Genomic DNA, 12,581 nt, shown 5'->3' on the forward strand with positions numbered 1-12,581 from the left:
AACGCTGATTGGTGAGTAGCCAGGCAGAAAGTATAGGTGAGACAACCAGACAGAAAGTAGAGGTAGGGCAATGAGAACAGGAGTATTCTGGGAAGAAGGAAGTTCCTCCCACAGTACTGTCCAGACACCAAAGAAGCAGGATGTGACCTGCCCCAATGAAAAAGGTACTGAGCCATGTGGCTAACATAGATAAGAATAATGGGTTAATATAAGTTATAAGAGTTAATAAGAAGCCTAAGCTAATGGACCAATCAGTTTATCATTAATGTAGATTCTCTATGTGATCTTCTTTAGAACCTAAAGACTGTGGGAACTGGGCAGGACAGAAATCCCAACTAGCAGGACTCCATGTTACAATCAGTATTCCAAACCCTCTGTCCTTAAGGTTTTCATTACACCACTATACAGAACCTTGATTCTAAACGAATTCAACCAGTAAACTTTACTGAAAATTGAAGGGAAAAATCCAATACCTTAAAGAAAAATCTGTAACCCAAGTATACTGTTTCCATTGTAAATTCATGTTCACCATCCTGACATACTTATCAAGATTATAATATTTCTTCACCTAAAACCCAGACTACTATAGTGGTAATCTCTGACAGGTAACCATAGCTGTGTAGTGTAGAGTTGGTGCTGATTGTGCCCTCTTCCATCTACACAAGTGCCCATTATACTGGGCACTATGCTATGTGATATTGTTAACTGTTGGATACAAAAGGACAGTATTTGCTATGGTTTAGAACTTAAAATTTAAGAACTGCACGTAAGTAGAAATATAATAGGACTTAAATGGATTTCAGACAGTCAACTAAATAAAAGCCTGTTCCTCTCTTCTTTTATTTGGTTTAGTATGACAAACTTTCAAATCCATATATTCAAGACATATGAAAATATGCTCAGTTTATGTTTTGTGTAATGTGTCTTATAATGCAAGGCAAATATTCATTTTGGGACAGAAATCAATGATAAGGGCCTCAGAACAGCTTCCATAAATTGTCATGGTACCTGTGTGCCCTTACACATATACACATGCACACATAGTAAACAATTAAATAAATATAAAAGTGGCAGAAGTTATTCTTAACAAATCATCTTTTTTAAGATTATTATATCTATAGCACAACCTTCAATTTCTCAGATTTCCATTGCTATGTGTGATTTACTTGTTAGGTGGTAGGTAATATACTGTACTTCTTATTTTTTTAAGTTGAAAATAATACCAGTAATATTTTTCTCCTTTCTAAACCTTTGAAACTAAAACTGATTTGGAATTTTAGAGATGATTCTTGGATTCCTCATTTCCCTTTTATGAAATGAAAAGTTAAGATACCTCAGATTGTAAAGTAGAAACATATGTAAGCTTTTGTTTGTTTGCTTTTTGCCCAGTTACAGGAGATTGAACCTATGACCTTAAGCACGATTCAAGTGCCCTGTTGTTAAGCTAGTAGTTGCATATTTTTCAAAAATAAAAACAACTTTCAAAACCGTTTTTAGGATGTCATCGTGCATGCAGAGTGGACTACAGGCTAAACAGTCCTTCCGGGAAGTGCTGTAAAAGGTGGACAATGAGGTTCTCACACTGCTGTTTTCAAGTTGTTACTACTTTCACCTGAATGGGCTATCTACACTACGGCATCCATACTTTCAGTGCAACTGTCCTTAGGCCCTATAAAAGACACAGTATGCATACTAACAACTGGAGTAGATGGGCCTTCTGTCTATGCGTTACTTTCATTGGTTAATAAAGAAACTGCCTTGGCTTTTTTATAGGGCAGAATTCAGATAGGTGGAATAGACTGAACAGAATGCTGGGAGAAGGAAAGAATCAGGCAGATGCCATGATTCCCCTTCCCGAGATGGATGCTGGCTAGACTCATGCCAGTAAGCCACGACTTCGTGGTGGCATATAGATAATTAAAAATGGGTTAGTCAAGATGTGAGAGTTAGCCAATAAGAGACTAGAACTAATGGGCCGGGCAGTGTTTAAATGAATACAATTTGTGTGTTGTTATTTCGGGGTATAAGCGAGCCAGGTGGCAGGATGCAGCCCGCTGCTCCTTTTACAACAGGGACTGCTGGGGAGTCTTGGGAATAAAGGCGTGGCAGATGTGAGATGCTGACGTTGTGGGTACATTCAGAAGAAAGAGCAAAGCAGGGGTTCTTCTGCAGCTGACATTACTGAGTGCTGTCAACCTTTCTCTCCAGAAGTACTGTTAACAAGTCTAAGGTAAACCCCAGGAGATACATCTCAATATGCTGAGTACTTGCCTAGCAAGCATGAGGTCCTGAGTTCAGTCCCCATCACCACATAAACTAAGTTTGGTGCCATACACTTATGGCCAGCATCGGGGAGAAAGAGGCAGGAGGATCAATGTCATCTTCAGTTATGTAATAAATTTGAGGACAGATTGGGCTACCATGCACTGCTTCTGAAAACAGCACAAAAGAGTGAGGTGAGTCTAACCACACTCCTCTGGTAGTGAACAAAGAGTATGTGTAAATGGAGTTCTGTTCATACCTCCCTGCAGCTAATGGTGGAAGAGCAGAGAGTAAATCAGAGAAGCAGAGGAGACTTGACTCCCCTCCTCAGGGACCTGTGGAGATGCTTTCCTTCCTTCCAAGCTGACAGGAACTAAGGTTCATGTATCTTGAAAAGGTAAAGAATTTGGTAATGACAAAATTATCCCCAAGTTCAAAACCATCAGGGGAAATTCAGAGCTCACATTTGTCATCATGATGGTGAACATTCTTTGTAAGAAACGGTAATAAATCTGGTCGCTTGATATGATGTGAGGCAGACAGGCATATTTCTGCAGCAGCTTCTCATGGGTCCTCCACTTCAGAGAGGATGCAGCTCGTTGCTCAGCAGCCGTGAGTGCGGGAATCAAGTCAGGCAGAGAAGACAACTGGAAAGTAATTAGAAGGGTAATGGTGACTAAATCCAAAACTGCAGCATATAATGTAAACATGCACCAGAGAAGGACTTCAGAGTTCAGAAGCCAACTCAGCAGTCACTGGGAGGTAGTTATCAGACAGAAACAAATATTTTAAAAATTCATGAGTAAAATTTATGACACCAGGAAATGAAATCTCAAGAGCATGAACTTGTTATTCTTCCTTGGTTGTTGACCAAGGCAACTATACGAACTAGTGCAATAATACTTACAATAATACTTACATATTACTCTGGGTAAGTTTTGACCTCCTAAATTCCTATCCTTTGTCCCACTTGTTATGTTTATAATAAACATTAATACTGAAAATATGAATATAAATTCCAAGGATAATAATAATTGTGTGGTAGGTAGAATCACTACATAGTAGCAGCAGAGAGCAGTTTATGCTGGCAGCTTTCACAGGCATAGACATGGCTATGCAGCAAGTGCTATTTAATTTAGTTGCTAATTTATTGTAAATAACCAGTAAGCTTAATGATTAGAAATACTGTTTTTGAAAAGGGCCTTTCTTTAGAAGTTTTCAAATACTCTACCCACTTCAGTGTGTCACCCATATAGCAGAAGCACAGGAAATAGCCTGAGGGGAAATGAGTTGGTAACTTGGAAGATTTTGTTGCTACATCGTTTCACCATCTGGGAAAATACAGGTGTGTGGGTACCTATGGCTTTTGGGCCTTCAAATTCCTTAATAACAGGATAAAAACTGAGAGCTTGAGACATTTCAAATTAATTGTGTCTCACAGTAATGCTTCCAAATATGGCTCAGAGCTATTAAAGTAACCTGCGTTTCCTTTCTATAGCATAACACTCACACAAACTTGCTTATATACATTTATTTTTATTTTTTATTGTGTGCATGTGTGTGGTGATGGGGGATGGTACACTTAAATGCAATGCCAAAGGAGGCTGTAAGAGGGCATTAGATTCCTTTGGAAACAGGACTTAGTTACCTGTGATCATCAGGTGCCCGATAAGGATGCTGGCATGGAAGTCAGGCCTTTACAAGAGCAGTAGAGCTCTTAGCTGCTAAACCATCTCTCTAGAACCCTTGTGTAAATTTTAAAGCCAGCTAGGAATGCACTACCTGCCATTCCTGGGTCCTGACAAATGCACAGAAGGCTGACACTGGCCAGCACAACGGCAAGCACTATTTTGATGTTTCTCACGCATTCACTGTTTCCTCACAATCACCCTGTACAATAAGATCACAGACTTGCAACTTTTCTGAAAAATGAGATTTACCTTATTTTCTTGAATACTGTTTTCTCCACCAATAGACATAAGTTCCAAGATTTCCGGGAGGTGATTTATAAGAGCATCTAGTACCTTAAAGAGATATTGATTATGTTTATAATGGTTATTATCTGTCTTCTAAATTAGTTAACTCCACACTTCAGTTTATATACAGAAATATTTTTGACCAAGCAACATTAGGTATATTTCTATTTAAAAGAAAATATAGCACCTATTTGTCTAAACTGGAAAAGACTAATATCCTCAAAACTATCACATCAGGTGGCACCCTCAAGTATCATGTGATGAGCTAAGTCCTCTCAGGCTAATGGTCATTTTGGTGAATAAAATGTGCCAAACATAGCATCAGATGGAAGAATTTCAGTATCTCCACGAGTCTATGTACAAGGTAAATACTTCTGAAATAATACTGTGCAAAAATCCAAAATGTGATTTGATTACAAGTGTGAACAGTTAAAAAAAAAAGCAACACTTATTAAGAGAAAAATGTAACAAAATGTTAACAGTGATTTAATTAAAGGTCCTCTCTTGTCTACTTATTGGCACTTCCTAATCTTCCTTAATAAACAACACACACTTCCATTTTAAAAGCAGATGTCCTGGAAGTCCTAATTTCCAAGACCTTCCCAGTGATGCAGTGACACAAGCACTGACATAGTCTGGCTTACCAACAAAGAATTAAATACCAGGGTGGGAACTTATATTACCTCCAGGGATTCATCTTGTAATAATGTTATCAGTTCTTTATGTATTAAATATACGCCAGAATTCAGAAGTTTAGATACCTAAAATACAACAATAAAATATCTCAGATTTGAGACTAAATAAAGTTAAGATACATATTTTTAAACTACAGTCTTATTAAATATTCCTCCTAAAAATAAGTTACAACATAAATATAAAGTTAATATTTAGTAAATTGAGTTGCATAGGTCTGTTTCCTAACATACTAGTGTGTGCAACCACAGGGCAAGTTGTGCATAAGTGGGGAGAGAAAGTGCAAAGGATAAGATTACCAGAGCTGGAACTTCTGCATAGTCCATAATAACCCACAGGCGCTTCTACTCACACTTTAAATCTTAGAACAATAAAAGGAATCTCAAAGAATACCTGGCGTATATAGGCATTCATTTCCACTTAAGCTTCTCAAAGACAGAAACTGGATTGGAGGCCACTGGGGTGCCATAACTCTCAACTGCGAACAGTCTTCCTCAGCCCTGTCAGACTGTCCTCGGTCTGAGAGGAACTGATAGAGTCACAGTCAATCTAGATCAATGCTCTTGGTTTTGTTCCTCTAAATAAACTCAGAGTCTGCAAAGAGGAGTTCATCTATTTGTACTTTACCTTTTAAAGGTGGAAAAGAATATATACTATAGTGGGCTTGAGTCAGTTTTGTTTACAGGGGTTGGGGATGGGAAGATGCCTGAATAAAGAGAGTACTTTAAAATCTTTGGTTTTGGATTGTTTTTAAGTTGCTAGAAATATTTTCAAACTGGCATTTTCTGAAAAATAAGAATAAAGTTACAATTTAGCAGTTATAAAATCTAGCATTAACACTAGATTAGAAAACTTGTAAATACACTGGGGAATTTTCATTATTTAAAGGACAAAATAAAATAAGCCCTTTATTTTAAGGAACTGAACATTTCTTTTAGCCTACGCACTTTATGATAATATGAAAACTAAACATTCATAAAATATATAGAACAGCCATCTCCAAAGTGACTCCTATTATAGAAATACTGATGTGTGTGTTGCTTTGTCTGCTACAAAATATAAATAAAATCAAAGATTAAACAAAGGAGAAAAGAGAAACTAACATTTGCATAGATATTCTCAGACTCGACTCCCATGTAGTCTTCAGAGAACCTAATGAACAAATAACCTTCAGGATCCACCAGAACACATTCTGCCCTTTCCTCCTCTAAAAGCAAGCTTTTGTGGGTTAATTTACAGAGCTGATACAACTGTGTAACATTGTGATTATTTTAAACAATCATATTATTTAAGAGGAATATTTCCTAGAATTTGTACTATGATTTCATCCACGTCAGAAAAGTGCAATTTTTACATTTTCATTTCATTGCTATTCATTTTCACATGTGTTTGAGAGTATGCATGTATGTGTGCACATTCACATGTATGTGGGCACACAAAGTTGATATTGGGTATCTCCCTTGATCACTCTCTACTTTATATATTGAAGGTCTCTCACTTAAACATAGGACTCCAGGTTGAGTTATTTTAACTAGTTAGGTTGCCTTGGAGATGTATTGTCTCTGCCTCCTGAGGGCGTGGATCACAGGCAGGCTGCCATGCCCACCAAGGTTTACATGGGATCTGAACTAATCCTTACACTCAGATAAGCACTTTACCCACTGAGTCATCTCCCTAGTCCCAGAAAAGTGCTATTTTAAAGAAGAATACAACTTAACATCCCAAAGAATCTTAAATAACATTTATAATGATGCTATGAATATCCTTCATTCTCTCAGCTAATCCAGTGGTGCTTTGACATGTGGTAGAGTGCAAGGAAGATGATGAAACATTCTTACTGGCAGTAAGAATTTACTATACTATTTACAAGGAAAGAAAAGATGTTATATCAATATAAAGAGGCTGTCATGTAACTCTTTTGAATTGACAAGTTATAGTTTACATATTGTGATGGTTAATACTGACTGTTAATGTGACAGAATCTGACTTACACCAGCAGACAAACTTCAGCACACATCTGTGAGAGAATTTTTAGATTGCATTAGCTTAGGCAGGAAGACCCACAATGTCTTAGTTAGCTTTAGTTGTCAACTTTCTCAACACAGAGTCACCTGGGAAGAGGAAGCTTAGTTGAAGCTAGTTGCCTAGATTAGACTGGGGAATTTCCATGGAGCACTGTCTTTATTGATGGTGGATATGGGATATCCCAGGATGAACTGTGTAAGAAAGCTAGCTAAGAGAGTCATAGAGCAAGCCTGTAAAACAGCATTCTTCCATATGTTCTGCTTTGAGCTTCTACTTGAGTTCTTGCCCTGACTTTCCTCAATGATGGGCTATGATATGGAAGTGTAAGTCAAATAAACCCTTCTCTCCTACAGGTTGCTTTTGGTCATGGTACTTATTAGAGAAGCAAACTAAGACACTAATTATGAGCAGCACCATCCCGTAGCCTGTGACCCTGGACTAAATAAAAATGAGAGAGCAAGTTGAGAAGCAGCATTCAATGCTCTCTGTTTCCTAACTGTGCTCCCTCCATGATGGAATGTGCCCCGACCTGTAAGCTCAAGGAAACCTTCCTTCTTAAACTGCTTTTGTCATGTATTTTGTCATAGCAACTAGACAAAGAATGAACATATGCCTGGCAATTGCTACATACATGTGTTTTTACTGCCATCTTCAAGAAACAGGCCCCTAATTTCAACATCAATTATGTTCACCACAAAAGTTTGCTTTACTTTTGTATATAATTTACGGATTGTGCTAAAAGCTATGCTCATTATATTTCATTTACGGCAAAAACAAGAAATATAAACAATTTGTTACTCAAATTTCCATTTACCCTAAAACTACTTAAACATAAGGGCAAAGTACAAAAAGTATAAAGCATATAAAATTATAGCTATTGTGTCTACCCTAAACTAAGGATTCATATTAAATATGCAGAAAAATAGGTTAATGGGTAAATGAATACAATGTATTTATGTAAATGGATTTTGTAAACACACTAAAAAGAGAAGAGAATTATGGGAATTCAAAAATAAGACTTAAAACTATAGCATGAAAGAGCTATGGGATCTCTATCTTATAACAAGTCTGTAAATAAAGCATACATAATATTAAAACAGCATCTAATAATATACAGACAGAATCAACATGTGTACCATGGAATTCATTCTCAGACTTACTTCATAAAAGCAAATAGCAATAGTATATCTGACTGGTACTTCAGGGTCATGACAAAGGCAGAAGAATGTAGAATAGAGTTCCATGTGGAAGTTTTTAGGATCAACAAAAACAATCATGGCCTAGTGGAGGTGGAAGGAAATGAATGAGAAGGAGAGAAAAACATGCATCAATACCTAATATAATCATTTTGCTAAAACTGAAATTGTATCCTATTAAGCATATTTAATAAAATTTTGTTTATAAACCCAAATGCATGCACATAATATACAGAAATATAAATTCTGCCAATATTTGCTTAATATTTCCTATATATTTAGATACAATGCTAAACAGCAGGTGTCAAGCATGTAAATATTTTAATGGATTCTGCTCTTATATTTTAATGTCATAATCTTCACAGCCCGTAAATACAAACAAGTATTTTGTTACCGGAAAGTTGTAAGCACAGTTCTTCCGTACTGAAGTGTATTTCTTCTCCTGCTCTACAATTTGGGATGGAATCTGATTTTCACTGTGGCCGTTTTCTTGTTGCAAACCCAATGTACAAAGTTTCTTATAAAATTCCAAAAATCTCAAGTGCTGATCTGGAGTGAAAATTCCTAAAACATTAAATGTGAAACCTGTGTCCAACATTTCAATTGCAAACAAAAATTTAAAAAAAGAAACTCAAAGTGCAATAAAATCATATTTAGAACAAAATATTTAAGCAAAATGTTTACAGATGGTTCATAATCATAGCAATGAGCAAAGAACTACTCTAAAGAAAGCTAAAAGGTCACATTTTTCACCTTGTGCTCACTTTAATAATATTTTAATTTTAAAAACATAAACTACAAAAAACAAGAATCACATCTACATTAGTTAACACAGTTTGTAGAGAACTAAGATATCATCATCAGGATTGTACTTACAATACTGTTGCTTGTTTATGGTACATGTTTTAAAGTCTCTGCAGAAAAAAAATGCATGTATATCTACGAAAAGGAACCTAAGAACTTAGTTTAGAGAATGTCACAGTGATTAGAATATTATTTATCAACAGAATGACTCCACATTCATCAGCTCTCGTAGAAATAAGGATTTGTGGAATATTGTAAAACACTTTTCAATTACTAGGTGTCTGCAATCCATATGAAGTATGTTACTGTGCTAGAAAACAGCTCAATTCTTACATGGTTACACCAAGCTAAGAATATTCTCAAATACCTAAACCCTTGGGTATTGGTCTATATTCTAAGCTGAACTATTCACAGGCTATATTTATTATTTGAAAAAAAGATTTATTTTCTTTCTTTCTTCTTTCTTTCTTTCTTTCTTTCTTTCTTTCTTTATTTATTTATTTTGCTGGGCAGTGGTGGCACATGCCTTTAATCCCAGCACTTGGCAGGCGGCTCTCTGTGAGTTCAAGGCCAGCCTTGTCTACAAGAGCTAGTTCTAGGACAGGCTCCAAAGCTACAGAGAAACACAGTCTCGAAAAAACAAAAACAAAAAAAGGTTTTTAAAATTATTTTCACTTCACACCAACAGTTAACATACCTGACCTTCTATTAGCACACTCCAACTTAAACATGCAACATGCCTAGAAATTCCAAGAGCTATGCTTATTTGACTCTTTCAAATAAGGTTCCATTCGTGAAAATGCCATTTCTAAATGTGTTCTAAAGACTTCACATACTTGAGAACAAGTGCTATGAGTAAAGAGCTAAACGAAAGGAGTAGGAGCAAAAGAGAAAAACAGCTAGTGTTGCAAGCCCTGGAAAACATACCATAGAGTCCATGGCAGAGCTTTCCTAAATGAAAAGATAAAGAAATAAGAATGGATTCATCTGCTTTAAAAGATTTTTCACAGAATGACTTCACTAAAGGAAGTATAGTTTGACTTCTGTCATCTGAAAGACAAACAGAATAACATATAGTTATAGTATATAGCTTAGAGCTAGCTGCTCACATTACCATGTGGAAACTAATAGACTAAAAACTAATAATTTTTCTTCTTCCCCTCCAGAAGAAAATGTTCATGTTAGACTAACAGGGATAGAAATGTCAGATAACAGTGACAGGAAGAGGACTAGTGACAAGGAGTAAGATCACCAGAAACATTAAGTTTGGGCTTCAAAGGAGCCATGCAGGAATGGAGTCATCACAAGCAAAACAATAAGGTGTCTGAGGTCTTCAATCTGAATAACCGGAAGAGTTCTAACATTTTCAATTAAAGTAGACAGACGGCAGGCCCAGGAAACTTCTAATTCTCTCTTTCATTTATCCCATGCCATGCCTTTTTTTTTTTTAAATCAAAGTCAATTTGAAATGTAACATGTCTGTCTGGCTTAATTTTGTATTTTTAGTTTTTAGATGGCTCTTTAGAGGTTGACCAATTCTTTAAATATATCTATTTAGGTCATATGCTTCTGATAGATTAGAAATATTTAAGTCTCCCTTCCAGGTACTCTTGAAAACCCTCAAAATTTGATTAAGCTATTAGACATGCACCAGCACTTAGAGATAAGAAGTTCTAATGGGCAGAAATGTTACTGTTATTATGGCTGCTATTATATCACAATTAAGGGCCTTATCTTCAGTTGTTACCAGATGAAATCCATACAGTATTGACTGCTTAACAATGCAAGCAATATATTAAGGGGGAGAAGTTTCATTAGGTGAAGAATAATAAATGGTCTTATAACTTGAAGAACAAATCAGCAAAGAAACTAAACACACAAAGTAATGAGACAATATGGTCACCATTTTAAAGAATGGCAAAGACAGGGATCTGAAAGCAGGTTTCATAGATGATCTAGTTTGTGTAGGCTATTTATTCCAACCAACCATCTCTGTCCCCACAGCACCAAAATAGCCACACATAATATATACACAAGTGAACATAGCTAACTTCCAATAAATGTTAGCTAAACACATAGGGTTTAAACATATAAGTAACCTTCCAAGCTCTCATATAAGGAATTTGAAAAGATAAAAGAGAGGAAAATGTATTTGAACTAGACACTACAAGAAGCCTAAAAGTTGTATACGACAAAAATAGAGAAGAGGGAGGAAAAGAAAATTAGAGGCAACATCAGAGAGAGGAAAGTGGACATAGCAAGAGATGTGCTGGAGTCGGAGCACCAGGAAGAAGAACAGAAAGAAATAAAGTAAGGTCTGCAAAATCAAAGCCCAGGGCAGTGAAGCAGGAAAAAAAAATCAATGCCAACATTTCCTTCGAGTCTGGATCCTGGGGGTGCCTCCAGTATTAAAGGCAAAAAGATTCCTCCAATTACATGTAGTTTCGCTCCTGTGATTTATCATATTACCTCAACGATCATCCTGAAATATTTACACAAAATTATTGTTTATACCGTAGTAATCTCCAAGGCCCTCCCAGTTCAGACAAAATGTTGATAGTCCCAATGAATCCAGTCGAACAATTACACAAGTGATTTTCACACCTCAGTCTTGACATTTAGCCCTCCAAGTGTTACCTTGTCATGATGGTTAATACTGATGAACTACTTGTCCAGAGCTAGGCACCAATCTAGGTCTAGGTATACACTTGGTAGAGCAGCTAGCTGTTCTGTGGCTTGGCTTGCATAAGAACAAGAAACACCTTCTTACACATCTCCACTGAATTATCTACTCCAAATTTCTCCTCCCATGACCATATTTCTGGCATTAAAATATTATTAAGAAAGAATAGTCATTTAGGCATATTACAGTCACGATTTGACATCAGTTAGTTAAGGAAGTTAGGGGCCACTTCTCAGGAAATATTCTTCAACTTCTACATATGTCAGTTATGTTTTGAAGACAGAAGTGAGAAGTATGAGACATACAGCAGCACTAGATATGATGAGGGTAAGAGTAGAAGCATGGACGACATCAAAAAGGAAAAAAAATCATAAAACTCTAAACTAAACAAAAAAATCTGAATTAGTCTCTGCTCCTTATTAGTAATATAAAACATGGAAAATAGTCTTTCAGAAATAAAGATATCTGCACATGCAGATTTACCTGTATCAAACATGTCAAGCATGTTAACCAAGGTTTCAAAAGCAGCAAGTCGCACACTGCCACTCTCATCCCTAGAGAGTTCTATTAATTCGGGGAGCACCACACTCTTTGTCAGTTCTGTCCTGCACAATAAGCAGTAGAAGAAAGTAAGTCAGACCAACAAACCTGTAGCAAGAGTCCAATGAACACAAATGATTAGCACAGTTAGTCATGGTGCCCAAGTGAGGCATCTGGTTGGGAAAGCAGCCAAGGGTGTAAGTAACACGGGGTAGATGCAGGAAAAGTTATGGAGGGCTGTCAAGGAATATAATTAAAATAAAATATATCAAGTAAAATTCTCAAAAAATTAAAAATATTTAAATAAATATTAATATTAATTTCTTTATTAAATCAATTCTATTTTCTTCTATAAACTACTGTTAACTACAGAAACGTTAGTGACTTGGACCTTATATTAAG

At 36.2% G+C, this 12,581-nt stretch overlaps 1 protein-coding gene across 3 annotated transcripts in view; it reads right to left on the reverse strand.

Moving 5' to 3' along the window:
- Ppp4r4 (protein phosphatase 4 regulatory subunit 4) overlaps window positions 1-12,581 on the reverse strand; it is a 102,642-nt gene that overhangs the window by 25,326 nt on the left and 64,735 nt on the right. For all 3 annotated transcript variants that reach the window (XM_048431185.3, XM_085697873.2, XM_048431189.3), the window contains 7 exons: window positions 12,123-12,244; window positions 9,884-10,006; window positions 8,547-8,716; window positions 8,117-8,236; window positions 4,922-4,999; window positions 4,203-4,286; window positions 2,727-2,909 (listed from right to left, as the gene is read on the reverse strand). In XM_048431185.3, the coding sequence (XP_048287142.3) occupies window positions 2,727-2,909; window positions 4,203-4,286; window positions 4,922-4,999; window positions 8,117-8,236; window positions 8,547-8,716; window positions 9,884-10,006; window positions 12,123-12,244 (880 nt within the window). The remainder of the gene's footprint in view (window positions 1-2,726; window positions 2,910-4,202; window positions 4,287-4,921; window positions 5,000-8,116; window positions 8,237-8,546; window positions 8,717-9,883; window positions 10,007-12,122; window positions 12,245-12,581) is intronic.

The sequence above is a fragment of the Myodes glareolus genome, chromosome 11 (assembly GCF_982192425.1).
Source record: "Myodes glareolus chromosome 11, mMyoGla1.1, whole genome shotgun sequence".
Taxonomy (NCBI): Eukaryota; Metazoa; Chordata; class Mammalia; order Rodentia; family Cricetidae; genus Myodes; species Myodes glareolus.